The 20739-nt window shown below is 36.3% G+C and overlaps 1 protein-coding gene across 17 annotated transcripts in view; it reads right to left on the reverse strand.

Annotated features, from left to right (window-relative positions):
- Window positions 1-424: 424 nt before the first annotated feature.
- Window positions 425-20739, reverse strand: part of LOC149564836 (uncharacterized) — a 127968-nt gene continuing 107653 nt past the window's right edge. For 2 of the 17 annotated variants that reach the window (XR_016361962.1, XR_016361954.1), the window contains 4 exons: window positions 6901-6941; window positions 5653-5738; window positions 5460-5502; window positions 425-658 (listed from right to left, as the gene is read on the reverse strand). Coding sequence is in view for 4 of the 17 variants with exons in the window: in XM_089818407.1 (XP_089674533.1) it covers window positions 5660-5738; window positions 6901-6941 (120 nt within the window). In the remaining 13 variants the exon portion in view is untranslated. Of the gene's footprint in view, window positions 659-5235; window positions 5553-5652; window positions 5739-6900; window positions 6942-20739 lie in introns of those variants that run through there. The other 15 variants (XR_016361963.1, XR_016361955.1, XR_016361960.1 and 12 more) reach the window with 9 other exon arrangements.

Genomic DNA, 20739 nt, shown 5'->3' on the forward strand with positions numbered 1-20739 from the left:
ACCCTTCAAAACCTGTTTTTCTTAATCAAAAACATGCTATCTTAACTATATCATCTTGACATCATAATGAATCATATATCATGATCAATACAATTAATTCATCACCAATTAACATTAAAGCATTTAATTGTCTATCACTAGCTTCTTTAGCAATAACCAAATTTGATTCCATCACACATAACTTAATTCATCACATAAATAGGTGCTATCAAAAGATAACAACATAACACATAGATTGACCTTCTTATAGGATGGTAACACTTAATTCATTATGCAACCCATCCTTTACTCCAATGAATATATGCTAACATGCTAAAACACTTAGTCAAATAGTTCACATCGTTGACGACCATATAACTAATATACATGTCATCAAATCTTATTCCTATCTTCATCAACTCACCATCAATCACAACCAACAATCTCCTCAAGACATTTTTCCAACAATTATGTCAACAAATATCAACATTAGTTAATTATGTAAACAAAATCACCCTAAGACAAAGAAAACTCTAGCAAGATTCAATATTGCATTAATCATATTAGTAAATATGTAATTGTTATATCATTAACCAAATTGATTAGTCATGCATGTATAAGCTCCCATTACAATTGTTATGCAACCCCTGCAACTCAAGAAATGTCTTGTACACTGGTTCTGTCACAAAGAACATGAAAAAACCAACTTTGTGATTACACAAAATATGTCATTCTACTAGCCTTTCATGGTGCTAAAATAGACAAATAAATTTAAGATGAAGACTCAAGTATCAAAACTTTCAATTTTCTATTTATCTTAACAATTTCGCCTTTATCACTAGTATTGAATTGACTATTATATTTCTACTATATTATTCACACACTAACAATTATTTTTTGCCAAGACATTTGTGTTTATCACCTATTAGAAAATTGTGACTAGACCTTTTTTTCTACTTTTCGCAATTGAAAACATTTGCCACAAGCATTACAAGATATCACAATATCATCCTTCACAAACCCACTAGTCAAACATCATTTCTTGATTTTCATACAAAAGTGTGCTTTGCTTGAAATAGTATTTTTTTATGTGGGCACTTAATCTAGTCACACCCACAAAATATGGTGTGCCTAAACTCAAGTCTCAAATCAAAAACACATTTGAGGTTTTCCGTTTTGCCAAAAATGCATTTTTGATTGTTATGATATGCTAAAGCTCATGTACAATAAGAGCTTCGTAAAGGAACATGATTTATCATTGTCCTAGTGGTTTTAGGTACATATCTTAGATGGAATCTAAGTATCTTCAAGTTGTCAAAAATGAAAATGTAAGTTACAATTATCAAGGGTCAAACAAAAGAAAAAAACACATTGGCTCACTAGTTGTGATGGAATGTTTGAACTCATGCTAGCCCAATAGACTAACATATAAACATGGGTTGGTAGGTCTATAAACTTGAGTTGGCAAGTCAAGGAATTAACATACTATCATGTTATCTCTACAACTATATAAGTTTTCTCCACCAAAGAAGTTTATGCTAATTCTCAATCAAGCTATAATTGGTCAGCCTTAGTAGCAATTTTAATGAACACAAAGAGGGCTTCTTGGTTATTTGTATTGATTTTGTAACATTCAGAGTTGTTTCACTAGTAAGGGTCATGTGTAATATAAAGTTGACAACTCATGCTTTTGTGTTTGATTGTACTAAAAATGCATTTGGTGAACTATTGTGAGTTCTAGGCGTAGAAGCACAAGTTTATAAAGACATTGATATATGCATATGATGTGATGATCTATAAAAGGCATAACAACGAATATTTTGTTAGGTAATGTTAGAGCATGCTTCTAGATGTTTGATTGATTTAGAGCACAATGAAAAAAATCATTCAAGCATGCATTTTGCAACAAGAACGAAGCCCTCCAAATACTCATGTTCTCAACTTCAAAAATGTTGGAAAACCTCTCCCAATCACCCAAAAGAAAATCAATATTATAATTTTGTTTTAAAGATAGCATGATTAATGTCGAAGTTTCTACAATTTTTTACCAAAATGGTCTGACAATAACCTACTCAATAGTGTTTCTCATAAGATCATCAATAATTATTAGAACATTAAGATGTCATACGAGATAAAGAATATGAGGCATGATTCCTTCCCCCATCTTTTTCTAGTAAAGAACTCTTTGCGGCTCATGTTCTAGATTTTTTTATTTTTTATTTTTTATTTTAAATAATTTAAATCAACCATTTACATATGTACATATACATAATGGATCAATATCCTTGGCTCTATATTGACCTCTTAAAATTGTACATAGAATGTGTTCTAATCATTCGTTAGCTTAAATTAGTTTTGTTTCAAACTATTTTATGTCATTGCTATGTGCTAACTCTAGGAATAGGATTAAATCTTATACCACAAATCATACAACAAATAATTGAGCAATAACACAAGTTCTCACTTATTTTATCAAGTATGTGAGAAATATCAAATCTACTTTACAATGACGCGTTCGAGTAAATATTGTGATAATACAATTCCCTGATGCATTTCACTACAACATTGAAAATAATATGAAACAGATGTTAAAAGTTCATAGAATTGATAATTGTCACACATCATGTACATTTGAATGATATGTTTAATCTATGTTCAAGACAAAGAACGAATTGCTAATTGCCACACAGCATGTACATTCAAATGATATTGTTAATCTATGATATTCAAGACAAAGATCGGTAGTAAAAAAAGGGTTAGAAATATATTATTTTTCATTGGATAAGGAGCCAAATAAATCAAGGGACTTTTAACAATTTAAAGTATTGTCATTTTGATTTATGATGTTCACATATGGTATTACTCAATGGCAAGCTCAAATTGCAATATAATAGTTAACGAGCATAGTGAAAATCTGATTTAGCTAATTAAGTAATCAAATATAATTAATCAAACTAGCTAATGGATACAATATGGTAATTGGGTGAGGTAGAATACAATGGATTGTATTAACTATTATTAGACAACATGTAACCATTATTGTGCATTGAATGATGAGAGATTGATAAATTTTGCAATTTAGATATAATTGTTGTTTGCTGCAAACAAATCTATATGCCATGAGATTTTGAAATGTTCCTATATGTGGATTGAAATGTGAGTTTCTTTTTTTTCACTAAATTGATTTAATTCTCAATTCTGCATGTAATTCATGGCTATAAAATCTCTACAAGTATGAACTCCATCTCCACCCATGATGATCTCTATAGTCTACCCCATTAACTATCTAAAGTAGACTGTTAGGCAACACTTCTCTGTCACGTTGTATAGCTACCACTATTCAAAAATGTCCTTAACAAATGGCAAGCTCCAAACATGAGCATGAGTTCCAGAAATGACTAGTAGGTGGTTAATATGTACTAGATAAGTATGAGCAAACATGTTAAATTGTTTGTTTGATTTGAGAGTAGCTGAGTTCATTTGTTCAAAGATATTTTTGTTACAAGATAGGGTTGTGGTTGCACCAAATGATCAGCTCGTCAATGCCCAATACAACCACTAGACTTATAGAACACAAGAGGCAGTTAAGCCATGTCATGAATCCCAAAGGGGGACGTTGGTGGTTAGTCCAACAATACCCCCTCATCAATCCCCCTTGAACATTACCCAAGGAGATTTGAAGATGTGATCAGACTCTGATACCACTTATTACAAGATAGATTTGAATGCAATGAATGCCTTTTTACACAAATAAAACAAAAAAGTGCAACTTGTGCAAAGCTAGCCTAGGACCAAAGCATAATATACAGCTAATCAGCTCAATGTTTGGTTTTGGTTTTTGCACTTACATGGATCAAGATGGTTAGAATCAAACAAATAAGAAAACAGCGCTGGCATTCTGTGTATACAACTGTGCATAAGTGATAAGCATAGGGCTAAGTACAAGCAAGATGAGGCAAATGGACCCCACAAGCCACAAAAAAGTGTCATTTGTAGCTATATAAATACATTGAGGCACTGCCTTAATTGACCATAAAACTAACATGGTATCAAATAGGTAAGCAATTTACTATTAATCTTCTGGAGTCCCTACAAGATATCTAGTTCACAATGAACAAACTTCATTAAAAATGGTACAACGTAGCATATGGTGATCCTTAGAATCACTTAATGCATTTTAAGACAAGATTAAAAATAAAAATGAGCTGAATTGCACTTGCGCATATTACCCAAAAAAGATGATATTATTAGCAAAAGTCACGCTCTCAAGTTTAATTGGCACACAAGTCACATGAATCCTAAAATATATAGCTTAAGGAGTACAGCATAATCATTACTCATGATTCAAGCTTTCTTTCATCATCCTTTGTCATCTAAATCTTCCATAACAATATTTATGCATCTGCTTCAGCCCTATCGGAGCAGAGAATTGATGTTGGAAACATACAGACTAAATATAGCTATTACTATAATAGCAGATATAATGCAGTCAATTGTTTTGCAGTATAAGGTGATTACCTAAAATTAGCACGATATTTATTATTAAGTTAAACAATAAAGTGAGGTAATATATATTTTCAAAATATTTATTGAAAAAATCTCATTTTGAGATGGGAAAGAGAAAACAAATATCATACTTAAAATTAGAAGCTTTGATAGTCTGGATGAAACGGCAGAAAATATGCATGATACCCAGATGCTAAGGTATCGTGGGCATTGATCAACAATGAACATGTAAGTTTTCCATAACAAGCCTCTAGGGCCAAGTACGCGACATGGACAGAAAAATGCTGGTCTTATCACATCAGTGCTCAACAAGGAACAAAAGGTTGGAAATTCTTCACAAACCAGTCCTCCAAATAAGATTCAGCTTAAGCATGCCACACGCTTAGAAAAAGACAAGGTCCTTATCCAACTATTTGTTGAGACTCTAGAAAGGTTTATTTCAGCTGCTAGTATGACTATCATGTTAACTATAATTTCTTACACTACTAAAATGAGTTGCCTACACCATTTTGGAAAATTAAAAAAATTGCCAACGTAAGCACAGTATATCATGTAAAATAAAATGCACATACCACAGAAATTGAGTGGCATGGTATAATAAGTTTGACAAATCACAAATCATAATCCAAAAACAAATCAAAGGGAAGGAAGTGAAGAACAACAGACATGTAAGGCTGCGGTTGAAAAGCAACTTCCTGGAGCCAACTAACCCATTGACCACATGAAGAGACACACTAAAGTAACCCAAAATGAAGAATTACAAACAGAGTGGTATAGAAATCAGTTTCTGTAATTGACAACATATGCTGAGTTGATTTTCAAGGCACCATTAACCAAGGCAGTACCCACCTTGGAATATCCTTGCCAAAAAACGTTACAAAACATAAGTAAGAAGTATACAGTTGAAAGACTAGAAGAATTGTGATTAAAATTACAAATTTCAAGGCTTGTACAGCTCATGCCAATGCACAAACCTGTTTTTATTTTTCTCGTTCTCAACATGTTTTATTGGCACTACTGCTACAGAAACAATGTTTTAGAAATGATTAGATTGGAGAAATCCCTGTCTTCTTGAAATACACTAAGCACAAGTTAGCAAGGTGGTGGTACAGCATATAATAATCCTACACTGGATACTTCATACAAGAACTATGATACCTCGCTTACCTACGAATCACGATGCTCTCAACTTCTTGGATGGTGGATTCCCTCCAGCAGCGTAGACATAAGTGTAAAAACTAAGCATGAATGCACTGTTTAAATTTTTACCAAAAAAGTATAATAAGAAACTATTTACAAATACAAATATTGCAAGGCCTAGACATATCTCTAGCAGGCCATACAGACAGAAATCAACACATGTTTAAATTGGAGCAATTTAGCTTAAATCCAGTCACATCAACCTATAATTTAGATTTTATACCTATAACCATAACCATGTTTCTATGTATCTTGTATAAATCTCTTGCATTGAAAGCAAAATAGAAAAAGAAATGTATTGTATATGCTTTAACAAGTAATATTACTATCGAACTTGTGCAAGTGCAATAAGAATTAATATGCTAGGTGAAACTGAACAAAATCTCTGTTTTTCATGATCTGGTGTAACAGATAAAATCTCGAGCGACCAATAGCAGCTAACCTTTTAATAAAAATATAGAATTGGCAAAACTTCTAGAAATACAGAACTGGAATTTGAGTCTCTAGCCACATCAAGAATAATTTTTGTTGTGATCAGCGTAATAAAATTGCAATCAGACAGCCTTTCTTTACTAAATAGACAGTATATTATTTCTTCATCAAGAATGTAGAAGAAAATTCGTACATTGATACACCTAATTATTTATTGTAAAGATTATATAATTTTGCGCATTTTCAAATTCTAAAGTTCTTAAACAGTTCACAGGAGTCGAAGGTGAAAAGAAGAAAAATCACATTAACAAAAAATGCAACATTCTATACAGATTGCCATTACTCCAACACTAACTATATTCCTGGATGGAGTGAGTGAGAGGTCTAGCTGCACCACATAACAGCTGTGTCAAACAGTGAGAAGTAATCAAAAATTCACATGCCAGCTGTGAAGAAAATATAAACTGCTATGGACCATGATAAAACTAACAAACATAGTACCAGCACACTCCAGACAAATTATGCAACCTAATAAGACTGAAAAATACTTTACAGAATCATGTGTATTTTGATGAAATAATAAATTGATGTGCTATGGCACTGGTTGTTCCAATATGAAATACTAATAACCTTATATATCAATGAAGACCAATATGAGCTGACTTTTGCATATACCAATGACAAAAGAACAAGGAAATACAAATGTAAGAGCATGGAATACACTTAGAATAGGATTACAGCAGGTTGACAAAATATAATAAGCATACCAATCAACCCACATACCTTATAGCTGCAACAATCCCTGTTGGAAAGACCGTCCTTGTCTGTAACATTTTTTTCAAAGCTGTGTTAGATATGCAATCAAGTGCTGAAAGATATTTTTTACTTGAATTATCATATTTCATCCCATGTTTAATTTTTGTAGTTTGGCTTCTGAGCCTCATGAATATCCATATCATAATTAATAGATTAATGAAATAGAAGAAATGCTTGGAGTGCCTCTGAGATTATTACAGTCAAGTCCTCTCACAAAGATATAAAGATGCTATATACACAAACATTGGACATCTTAACTGGAAAAGCTTGTTCCCAATCTAGCACAGATGAATCTTAGCATACTTACATGAACAAGTATGGCTTCGCTTTAAAAGAACACTAAAAAGAATTACAAATATCAGCGGCACTAAATTAGACTAGAAAGAACTTTTCCCAGTATACTCATTATCTGGACCTACAGTGGTTTTGGATTTAGTTTTTCATCGAAAAGGTGAGAATTCAATGTGTTTAACAATGCAGGGCTGTACCCCCTTAAAGAAGAGAAGCATCAGGTGATGATGCACAATTGTAGTGGAAGATTTGATTCAAGTGAACCAACCAAAGGATGTTTGCATAGGTGACAGGCCATTATTGAGCATTAAAGCTGATAGAAGTTCATTAAATGTAGTGAAATTAGGGTCTGTTGATGTGATACACTAGACATTTTGTTTCTGAAAACCAAACTTGGGAGGAGCCCAAGAAAGGTCAGATTTCCGACCTCCTTGTGGTTCCCAACCCAAGCAAGGTCAGATTTCTGAACTGATAGCACATTGGTCAACCCAAAGGGTACGACCATAAACTCATAGTATGATGAATGTCCTCGTGGATACAAAGTGGGTGGTATCCTGAATTAAGATCTATCTTTGAGCGCACTCTCACCTCTTTGTTTGGTCAAACAAACCATCAATTCTCACCAAGGGATATCAGTTCTTCACCGTCGCTTTGTTCAACCAACAGTAATCAATGCACAAACGCAAGGATTTGTCCTTCTTCCCATATACCATGTTACACAGCTTTAGTCTCAACAATGGTGCTCTAATACTCAGCTTGACAGTTCTCTACCGCCAAGCAAAAACTCTGTAGGATCTACCTACATGCCTAACAATAGGCTCAAAATTAGTCAGCCTCTGACCAGCCCCTGTAATAACTCTCTAAGGATACAGAGCAGTCCTATGACTATGCTGGCCACAAGAGAAACATGCCACAAAACCATAGCCACCCGCTGCCAAATGTGTACTAGATTGGTGAAAACTACCTCCAATAACAGTTTGTTGCACACTCTGAGATGGCTGACTATGCTAAGTCTACCAGCTAGGAAACCAAGGCCTCTAGATGCTTCACATTTGAGAGATTTGTGCTCCTATCTTTTTGGAAGCTTCCAGAAGTAAACCTATGCCTAGGGGGGGAGGATGCAATGCCTCTTGTTTAATTCAAGATGGACTTTGTATTATTATTTTGGTTACCCACATGATGTGATCAGACATTTGCATTGTGTGAAGTATTTGATTACAATTCATTATTTTGGCTTTAGTAGAATCATATTTTGATCATATCTACATGATGATGCTATCTTGATGTGACATGATGCTTTATGATGTATCTAGTGCGCTTTGTATTTGAAACAATGGAGTGTTATCATAATGATTATATCTGATTTATTGTTATATTTTTTCATTATCCTTGTTGGGTGTTTCATTATAAGTTGTTGATTTTCTAGGATCTGCTGCAAATGTATTAACACTGCCATGATATTTGGTATGTGTTTTCCAAATAGCAGCGTCCTTGTATTTCTATGAAGACATGTCTAATCAACAATATGATAAATATAATCACATTAATTAATATGATATATATCATTGTGATTATATTAATTTCTTTTGACCTCACAGGTTTATCCTACAAGAGTTTCCTTAATATATGTCCGCCAGCTCATGCATATGACTGGACATGTAACTCGCATCCTACACCCATCCATGTGGCGTCACCATCAGCAGACATGTATCTGCCATGCAGCCTGTCCGTATGTGACACGTCACCCGTCCATACTGCCACGTCAGCTAGGGGGCCTTTTCTCGCTAACATCATCCAACCATGGCATTAAATTTGACGATCGTTTGACCGTCTCCAACAAGCCAAATTGCACTGTCACAACGGTCGTTTGGATGTTACATTTAACCTCGCATTTTGCTGATCAGACCCCTCACCATATTCAATTTTGATTTGACTCCAATCTCAATTATCTAGACTCCAAATCAGGTGCAATTTTTTTTATTTTGGCTAGAATTTCCTAAATTTTTCAGTGTTATTAATTTTTGGTTTTGGTGCTCAAATTTGTCAGAAATTTCAGTTTTTGGCACTTGTACTTGTCCAATCCTGCATTTTGCAACTTCAAATGCTCCACACAGGCTCATCTGGACACATTTTCAAGTTCCATTCTTTTTTAAAATGAATAATTTTTCATCTACTTTCTAGATCTACAATCTGATTATAGGCTTGTGTGGACAAAAATACCATTTTCAGAAATAGGTCCTTTCTTTGCATTGTATTGCTCCAAAATTGTTGTATTTCTGAGCTACATTGTAAAGTTCCATATTTGAACTACACGAGAAGGTTGTAAACAACAAAATCAGAAGTCCACTTCTGTCCATTTTGACAAGTGGCGTATTGTAATAGCACTAAGTATAAAGTGTCAAATCACATATTGGGGGGGTGGGGGGGGTTTCATTGATTATTTTTGCATTTTGGGGGGTGCATACATTTATTAATCTCATGGAGTTTTGTTTCACATGTCAGTTTGGTATAAGACCGAAGTTGATAAATAGGAACTATCAAAAATGGAGTGCCTTGATAATTGATCATCTAAGAGAGCATAAGGAAGTATTTCCTTTTCTATGTTCCAAAGAATTGCCCTCTTACACTGATTGTACACCTATTAACATAATTGGGTCAGTCATTTTTTTCAGTATCAATGTTGAATGCTTTGCTTTCATTGGAAAGCTCACTGAACCTTATGATATTTGGATCGCTCTTTGGAAAGCATATGGAGATCCTACAGTTCCTCCATTTCCAAAAGAGATTCTATCTTCAGTCACTCCAGTTATGGTACCTTCAACTCCAAATGAGATCCCACCTCCTAATTTTCCTTTTGCTACTACTGATCCAGTTCCAGCCACAGATGCTCCTGATTCAGTGCAACAGGAAATACCATGTCTTCCTATTTCAGCTTCATGGGATGACTTTGTTCCAGACATTGTGGGGTTGTTTGTGGAGTCTTACATTGAAGATGTGGGAGATATCATTGATGACATCTATCTTCTCTTTGTTGAGGAGACTTCTTCTTCACTGGTTGCGAGGGAACACTCTGACCCTCAACCACTTCATCTTCCTGACATGATTGTGGACACTTCTTTAAGGCAGATGGAGGAGAACTCTTTCACTTCAGAGGAGACATATCAGTCTTTGGAGATTGTATTCCAATTTCCTCAAACATCATATCTTCTGAGGATTCTTCCTACCAATTGGAGAGCATTCTCCATTACATCTATGGCACCATTTCTTCCTACAAGAAGGAACATCTTTCAACTTTCATGGTGCAACTTCTTCAATCATCAAGGAGCTTCTTTCATGGGTGTGCATTCATTATTGAGGGAAGGCGACATTGCTTCTCTTCCCATATCTTGCTATCAGGATGCTTCATCGTCTTTGGAAGTTGATTCAGTTTCATGCATGGACATGTTACCTTGTTTGCCACCTTCTTTTGGGCATTCACCAGATTGGTTTGTGGCATCCACACTCATCAAGGACTTGTAAACATATGAGCAGACTTCAGAGGCAGCATCCACAACATACTACATATGGATCTCTCTTCCATCTTCCTATCCACAGTGGGCAGCATATTTGCACCTATACTTGGTGTATCTTCCTCCTAAAGGGAGAAATACTGTTTGTCGGCACTGGAATCTCTTTTGTCTTCAAGCACTCATCATCTAGAGATCCTTCACTAAAGGAGGGATTTCATGGAGGGATTCTCTATTGTATATGCATGATGTATGTCATAATGGGGGGGGTCTTGATTACTCCATCCACACATGCATCTTCCTTATTGTACTTATCTCTCTTTTTGAAGGAGGGTTTTTCCCACGAGGTTTTCCCTCTTTCTTCATTTTTAGAGAGATTTCATTGCATTGCATTGTATGTACAGCATTGCATTTGTACTTGGGTACCTAACATGGCCTAGTAACCGAGACCCATCATAGCTTTTGTGAGCTTAAGTGCATTCCCCTAGTTGCACTAAGGGGGGGTGTTAGTGTAAATAATTATTATTTACACTTTGTTTAAGTTTACTTAAGATAAATGCATTATTTTATTATTTATTAGGTTAGACACCTAGGAGTATACATACTAATACGAGTTGTCTTGTTGACAACACAAGAGTAAGCAACTCTATTTTAGCACATGGTATCTACAACATTGGAGTTTGCATAATCAACTGAGTTGTCATGTAGACAACATAGTTGTTTGCACTCTAATTAAGCACAGTGTCTACAACATAATTTTACGTGACACACCTATGTAGGCTTATCCTCTCATTATTGCACTAACTCCTGTGCTCAATGGAGGATAATCCACTCTTGGTGGACATGTGCTTAGTTGTGAGGCTTATCATTTTGCTAACTCCTAGTCATTCTAGAGGCCTTTATATACAGGCACTTCTAATGTACTTGTACATCAATTCATTCTCATATTGTTATTATGATCATACGTAATTTGGTCAATATTGTGCTTGTTCTTGAGCTTCTTGATCTTGGCATCATTTTGCCCTAAGGCAAATTTTTACAGAATTTCAATGCTGATTTTAATTGTTTAGGGGGTTAATTTTATTTATAGGATAATTTTTCATAGTTGAATTCCAATTAATTAAGGAGTTTCCAGGAAGTCTTTAGTTTTGTTTTAATTTAATTAAGTGATCCAATCTATTGGTTGGCATTCTACTATCTCACATTGTTCCATGTGCTTTGATTAGTCCCATCACCCCCCCTTCAAATTATCGTAGGGCACCATGCCATTGAACTATGTCGGGGGGGGGTGTTCATGGGGGGAGGTTTGCATTCATGCACTTTGCCCTTCACAGAGTTCAAGTAAGCCTTATCCTTACCCTCACAGAGTTCAGGTAAGCTAACGATTGGACCCAAGGCAAGAGAACCCCTATGGTCTCCAGCCCTAGCTAGCAATTATATAAGATAAGCACTTACTAGGTTCCCCTATTGTGCATGTAGGGGCATGTTGCCAATGTATAGAAGATGGCTTATCCCCGCCCTATCATTCTATAGGGAAACATTGCCCTAAAATAATAGCTAGTTGGGGTGAAGGATGAATTGGACCATCAGTGCCTACAGAATGGTAGGGACCCCTAGTGAGGGACCAAAGCCCTTGAATTTTAGGGCCCTATGGGGTGTTGCTTCAATAGAATAAACTGCTTAATGAATGTTTCATCGAACAGAACACCCTACTATATGTCCTTGCCCTAGCTCTTGGCTATGCATCTTGAGGAAAACAAAAGGCATTAGCGATGAAAATGCAATGAACCCTACCATTCTACAAGGAGTTTAGTTTGGATGAAAACGCAATGAACCCTACTACTCATCATTCTTCCTTTATGTTTTGATTGAACAATGCATGGTTAACTAATAGGTGAAGAGTAGTAGGATGGAGTGGCTCCTTATGTCGATCTCAACCCGTAAGTGGCCAACACAGGACACGTCAAGGAGTTACTTCAACAAGTAATAATAAAATAAAATGGGGTGAAACATAGTATAAGACTTAATGCACCTTCTTGTCTACAAAGATTGATCCTCCCATCAACATCAGCATCAACATCAAACTCGTGCAACCAAGGCAAGATCAGGCTTGAAATCAAGCCCATGGAATATCACTTTTGGAGGCTTGTCTTTGTGTAACATGAACCATGCATGCTTCTGGGTATCGTTGAATGCATCTTCAAAAATCAAGGGATCCTTGATGATTTCCCCTCAAATATCTTCCCAAATTGTTCCAATGCAATATCTCACAAGTGGATCATTGAATAATATCTCAAATGACAATGTCTCTAGAAGTCTAAGTTGATATTGAATCATAACACTTGCAACAACTTATCTATCCTAATATGCTTTTAGCAATGATTCCATTTGTAATTCTTTTTGTCAGTGATCTTTCAGCACCCCCAAAAAGAGTATGGTGGTGAATACATTTTGTATTGCCTTGTCAAATTGTTCTTCATATTATGGATTCACATGTGATGTCTTATAATTCTTTGTCAACTTGATTGCATTCCTCTCAAAGGGTATTTGAAACGTTTTGTAATTCATCTTGTAAAACCTCTACCTGAATCATGGATGAAATTCCATTCAAGATTTCCTCCTCTTCTTTGAATTCATAATGGTCTATTTGGAGTTCCTCAACCTTTAGAGATTCCAAATGCGTATCTACACTTTTCGTCACTCCTCTCACTCAGATGTAGTCTATTGCTTCCTTGATTTCCTTCTCAACACTTTCCCCTTCTATTGTAATGCACGAAAGCTCATCTTCCTCTAGTCTATCTTGGTTACTAAGTTCATCCATGCCATATTCTTTCAAGTTATTTTCTTCTTCATCAAATGAGGATGCAATATGCTCATCTTTTGGTTTCCAACCTGAGTGATGAATGTAAAACTCGTTTCCTTCCTCTAACAAGTCTTCATACCACACCATTTGAAACTTGACTAGATTGATGGTATCTTGACATTATGGACAAGTAGATTCTGAATACAATAGGTCGTGTACATTACACCAACAATGGTAACAAGTATTTACTCTATTTTCTTTTTCATTTCCCTGAAATCCTAGCTTTGAACTTCAATTCTGATTTGACAAAAGACCCTAGTTTGTGCACTTCTAAAATCAATTCCACCCTTAAAAGAAATGCCAAGCAATGCATCTTCACATGCTCGTTGTTGCCATGTATTCTACATTGTGCTATTTCTGCAAGTAAAGATAGTCCATTTGGATGTAACCGCTTGTTCAAATCAAACCAAATTGGAAGAACATTGACCTACTTGTCCATTTTGATTCTTCACCTTTTGAATTTTTCAATTCTTCACTTTTTAGCTTTGGAATTTTCACACCCTGAAGAGAGATCTACCTCAACTATAACTTGAAAAATCACTCTTGTTGATAACTCCATGAATGAACTTTACTCATGTCATGCCTCGAGCACCAATTTATGTTGGTGTGGGTTTTGTTGCACTACAACATATAGAATTGAATGCTTAGCATTTCGAGATGAAATACCAAATCTCCACCTCTATTTTGAATAAGGAAGTTCATATGCTAAACAATGTATTTGGATTGTGTGATCAAATGAGACAACCTCAAAAATTCCTTCTCAATTGTGCAATTTTACTCAATTTTGATGATGTGATATGTTGGTTATCACAAGGGGACTTTTAATATTCATTCAAAGGATATCAACTACATCAACATCTTCCAACAACAAACTGCCAAGGGATGAAGGGTTAAGAAAACTATTCTACTCCCAGAATACAAGCAATTGTGAATGTCTTTATGACTTTGCTAGACTCACTTTAGCCATCGACATCAACCAAACTAGTGGGATCTCCTAGGTTGGATGTAAGATGTTCAAACTATCACCTTCCACCAACACCATTTATCAATGCAATCAATGTAAAAGCAATAATTGAAGTAAAGCTCATTAAACCTCCAATTGACCATGCAAGGTAAACTTACAATCAGCAAGCAAATGGTGATACTGATAATGCGAGTCCCACAAAGATTGATTCAAAATTACTTCCATTCAACTAAACTACTTCTACTCAACATGAAATGAAATCCTAAGATAGGTGACGAAAATGAAGAATTCATTCAATACTAAAAATGATACAAACAATTCACCATGAAGACCAACAATAGATTAAGAATAATTTGGCAATATCATAGCAACAATTTGAACAAGACCTACTTTACAAATAGTACGGATGGAGTTTATATTGGCATTCCAATTACAATGAACAATGAAGACTGATTTGAAATCAATGGACTAGATTAATCCATAACAAACCCGAATTAGGGCAACCAAAAATAGCCAATAGAAATAAGTACCACAAATATTAGCCAATGAGAAAATTCAAAGGCTTAAGGACCAACAGGAAGCAAGCAAGATGCCTAGTCATCTTCAACTCATCATTATGAACATGTTCACCTCTCTTCTCTTGCAATCATTATATTAACACCACTTCCTTATCCTTAGGAAATCTTCACTGTTCTTGGAATTCTTTCCTTTGGATGTCCTAACTTTGTAATACTAGGAAGGTGGACAAAAAGCCTTGAAGAAGGTCGACAAAAAGCCCCCGATTACTAGGAAAAACATCAACATTATTGACTCTGATACTAATACTAGGCAGAGCAATAAAGTTGCCAGGAGGTCCAATAGAAGGCTCAAAATGGAAAAATTTAAGATAACCCCCAAACAAGAGGTGAGTTCCGAGTCCACGAAGACTGAAATGAAATCCACCAGCAGGAGGAAAGTTATACATTGTTGATGTTAGTTTTGTACCGCTACATAACATATAGCAATTCAATACTTGATATGGAATATCAAACACTCGATCCCTCTCTTGAAAAGTAAATACTCATGAAGAACATGAGAAAAACTCCAAGGTTCCTTACACCTGTGGATACTTAGTCATATTAATGTGATTTGTTGGTTAATCATGAAGGCAGGGCTTACGTCATTCATTTGAAGATAACTTGGTGGTACTTCACTTTGCTTGACTTGTTCCTTTTCTCCTTGATCACTTTCACTTTCAACTACTCCTACCACTAATTGCTTACTGCTCTACTACTACTCCTATGAACGAAGAAATAAACAAATGGACGGGGATCAAATCTAATGAAAGCTTACCAGCGGCTCTACCTCCATAGATGCAATGATTCAAGGGAAAAGAGACTAGATTATCACGCAAGGCTTCCTAACAAGCCACTAGGATGCTAGTGGCCTAGTTTATGGATCCCTATAAAACATCCACCAATATCACCATACAACTATCCATCTTAACAACTTTCTTGAAATTAAAATCTACTTTAACAACTTCAATGGAAATTTAACACCATGCAATAACACCAAGCGTTCTTATCACCATGCAAGTCACAACAATGATAAGAGAAGCAATTTTGGTATTATCTTAAGCAACAATTTTCTTCAACCATTGGAAGTTGAAACCATGCAATAACACCAAGTGTTCTTAATCACCATGCAAGACACAACAATGATAAAGAAGCAATTTTGGTATTATCTAAGCAACAATTTTCTTCAACCCTTTACAAATGAGAGAAAATAGCTTTATATAGAGGCCAAAATTACAACCAATGGTAGAGATTAAGAGGCAAAATCAACGATCCAAATCGAATCCCAGAAACCTTAATTAGGGTGGCCACCCCATCAGTCACTGAGAAGACGCCACCACATCAATGGACCAATGAAAAAAGGAAAAGTGGCAACCAATGAGAAGGCACCAAAATGGTAGCCAATTAAAATCATACACCTATTCTACCAAAGAAGAAAGGAAAATTTTCCACTTGGGCTTACATCAAATAATCCTCTAATATAATTCTACCCATTTCTTTCATTTTTTTAGCCAAGGCGATGAACTTCGCTAGCCTGTTGTTGACTTCCTTCATGGGAGAGGCGTGTGCTTCATCTTGAGCTCAACTGTATTCATCATGTTGCTCACTACTTGCAGTGTCTTCTCATGATCCTTCTCATATTCTTTCACATATCTGATAAAGGCACTAAGGGGCGCAAGTGTGCCCAAATGCTTCCTCTTGATGGCAACTTTCCCCAACTCATCCAATATTGATCCAAACTATGTCTCACTAACACTCTCCTCTTTGATATCTTCAAAATCAAGTGCAACCCCAACATAGCCCAACATGGTTGAAATGGAAGTATCAACGCCTAGGCTATTCTAAGCAATTTCATTCTATATCTCTTCAAGTATCCTCAATCTGATGGTCAAGGCAACATACCAAAAGTCCACCGTACTCATTTCTCCTCCATCCACCAACTTGGTTCTTTCCAAATATCTCTCTGGTAGCCCAATGAATGTCTGCAGCTTGGGAATGGCTACGTCCTTGACTGGAGGGAAATCCTTCCACTCCCCTTCAAATGTTTTGAATTTATCTCTAATAGCCACCAACGACCTGAATGTCAAGATAAAGGAAGGCAAGAAATTCCACCCATCTTGAATTATATCACTAATACAATCTTTAGTTCTTTCCAAATATCTCTCTGGTAGCCCAATAAATGTCCGCAGCCTGGAAATGACTAAGTCCTTAACTGGAAGGAAATCCTTCCACTTCCCTTCGAATGTTTTAAATTTGTCTCTAATATCCACCAATGACCTGAATGTCGAGATAAAGGAAGGCAAGAAATTTCGCACCAACTTGGTTCTTTCCAAATATTTATGGTAGCCCAATAAATGTCTGCACCCTGGGAATGGCTAAGTCCTTGACTAGAAGGAAATCCTTCCACTCCCCTTCAAATGTTTTGAATTTGTATCTAATAGCCACCAATCACCTAAATGTTGAGATAAAGGAAGGCAAGAAATTTCGCCCATCTTGAATTATATCACTGATCCAATCTTTTGTTTCACGCAACTGAGCCGATATCTCTTCTACGTTGCTCCCAATGTCTTGAGGAAGGGCTGCCTGATGCAACTATTGGATAGGTTGGCAATCTTGCCAATACTTGTTTTCGGCCTCCAAATTTACAATCCTCTTGTTTGTCTTCCTCAACCTTTCTCTAATTGAAACCATGTCTCCCTGGATCTCCTCACATTTATGCTCTACTATCTCATACTTCTGGGCTACAATCTCATCCACTACCTTGCTAACCTTTGGTATAACAATCTGAACTTTTCAATGACTCTCATCATCGCTCCTGATTACCTTTGCCACTGTTTTTGCAATTTGTTTTTGTTTTTCACTATCTTCCTTTTCCACTAATCCTTGAATATCTTCAACTATTCAGACAGTCACCACCTAATTCCGAATCAAAGCTCACCTCTACCAAGACCCTTTGTCCACTTGTACTAACCCCTTGACTCCTAGCCTCAATTATGCTCTCCCTTGACGGTGTTGCACTCTGTCGATTTTTTGGAAGCTCCTAATGTTCTTTACTTTTCTCAACCTCCAAATTTCTCTTGTTGCTCTTAACTGCTCTTTGTTGTTGGTTACTGCCTCCACCTTTCTGTCCGACTGACTTCGCTGGACCTTCTTCTTTCATTTTCATCCTCTCATAAGTAAGGCGTACCTTTTGACTTTGTAATTGCCTTAACTTCTCATTGTACCATGACTCAATGCGTAGATCAATTGTCCTTGTAACTGCCTCTAAGGAAGGATCCTGATGATCATCCCAATCCACTGGACCCAATTTTGTTCCATCGACTGTATCATAATCCTCTCGGCATATTTTCATCCTCTTCCAGTTGATCAGGAATATCAAGGCCTCTCCATCTAATTGCCCTCATCATGCCCACTGACAATCTTGAGAAAGCTAGCTTCCTCACATGAAAGTCATCCTGTGCATTGGCCCAAAAATCTTCTAAAGTAGGAATATGTTTGAATGTGTTTTTGTGAGATGCCTTAATAAGACCATTAGGATTGAATCCATGTCTTGCTCTATACAATCCTAGATGATACCACTCTAACTCCTTCTCCATAACTGCAAAGGCGATAGGATTGAAGCAAGTATCATTGCCTATTCCAAATGAGAAGGTAATCCATGTCTCACCTTTAAGTTTCATCATTTTGTCATAATGCTCAAGTTGCCTAGCCAACTCCATCAAAACTATCTTGTCGGGTGGGTACATTGGAAGCCTCATGGGACAAACTGTACTTCTTGCTACTCTAATATATGTGAATTGCGGCAATTAGATAAACCAACTCCCATACTTTTGCTTCCGCTTCCATTGAGAGCCTTTTACCAAGTGTCCCCTGTAATATCCTTACCATCTTCATGGCAAAGGCATCATAAAAAATCTTGTAGTCTTTGGTGTTGTGCAAATGAAGTTGTGGATAGCACTCATGCACCAAACATTGCCCCAACGCATTGCCAATCACTCCTAAGGCCTTAAGTCCAGGATTTTCATATAGTCTCACAATCAGATAGAAACGGTAGGATCCCATATAGAATTGCTTTTGATTTCGCACTATCCTACGTTGCAACTCTAAATTTTCACTTATAATTCTAGCCCAATCAAATTATCTCTTTCCATTTTCAATTTCATCAATAAAATAATACATGCAGTTCTTGAATTGCATACCTTGAGCCATGCCCATGATCCAGCTGAGAAGCACAATGAGGTTGCCATACTCTAAATTGAAATTTGACTTGGTGAGCTTTGATGACTTGGTAACTCCCTTCTTGCCTTCATGTAACCAATTCTACTTTAGATGAATGAAGTAGGCCTCCTAATTATCTTGAAAGAACTTGGTTGTTTGATCCATCATTACCATTATCATCCCTTTATGCTAGGGAATATTGAATACCTTTATGCTAGGGAATATTGAATACCTCTTCAACCACTTGTCCACTAATGTTAGCCAACACTCTCTTCCCTTCATCAAAAATTATGGACTTGGTCACAATATCAAACTAGGATGCACACTCCATTACCAATTCCAGACAAGGCAAGGTAGGAGGGAAAGTCGCCACGTGTACAATTCCGCTCTTGCAAATCTACTTCACTATGGGGGATTGTCCTTCCTTCAACCTATCCTTCAATTGTACCATGTTTACTATGCCGATATTGGTATCACTTATTCGCCTCACTTTCGAGAAGAAGGTGGTCTTAGGCATCATGTCTTTTTTGGTATCCGTTCCCTTTGGGTTCTTGCTTGCACTAACATCTACCATCTTAAACACTTATTTCTGCCCCTTCGTTCTAAATGATATGGACTATACTTATCAATCTCCAAACTTCTTTCTATCGATGGAATCTAACTTATTTTTGCCTCTCCAAATCCTATCTCTACACTTATCAATCCCCAAACTTCAATCTTAGGGGTGGGACTACCACTTATTTATGCCTTTTCGTTACCTTAGGATGGACTACACTTATATTTCCCAACTTCAATCCTACGGTGGTTTAGTGTATTTCTACTTCTACAAGTGTCCTATCATAAAATCTCCACTTATATCTCCCAACTTCAACCTATCAAAGGAAATGATTAAGTGGTGGATGAGTAGTGTGAGAAGAAGATAAGGAAAATGAACCAAGCAAGAACAAGGAATGGAATCCACCTTTCAAACCAATCTTCACCTCTAAAATGAATGGGAATTTTACCTTAAATCTATTTTTACCAATAATTGGGTCTCTTCAAGTTCAGATTTGATCTCAGAAAATTCAGTCCCTCCACAAAATATGATGCCCTAGCGAAAATCAAAATTCACCAACCTTGCAAAAATCTGCCCTAAATCAGAATTTTGACTTCCCAAACTCACCTTGCCTCTTCACCAAATAAAAATCGCCACAGCTGAAGAAGAAAATTGCAGCCCTAGGAGGAAAAATCAAACCCCAAAAAAATCACCCAACCATGCAAAAAATCGGATTTGCTCCTTCAAGTTCACTTTAGGGCAGAAATTGCCCATCCAAGGAAGAAAAAATCGCTGCCAAAATGCAAAATCAGATCCTCAAAAAAATTGCTGCCAAGGAGGAATTCGCCCAGCTGGAGGAAACAATCACACAACCA

This window comes from Cupressus sempervirens, chromosome 3 (assembly GCF_028749045.1).
Source record: "Cupressus sempervirens isolate cs-2001-9-10 chromosome 3, ASM2874904v1, whole genome shotgun sequence".
Lineage (NCBI taxonomy): Eukaryota > Viridiplantae > Streptophyta > Pinopsida > Cupressales > Cupressaceae > Cupressus > Cupressus sempervirens.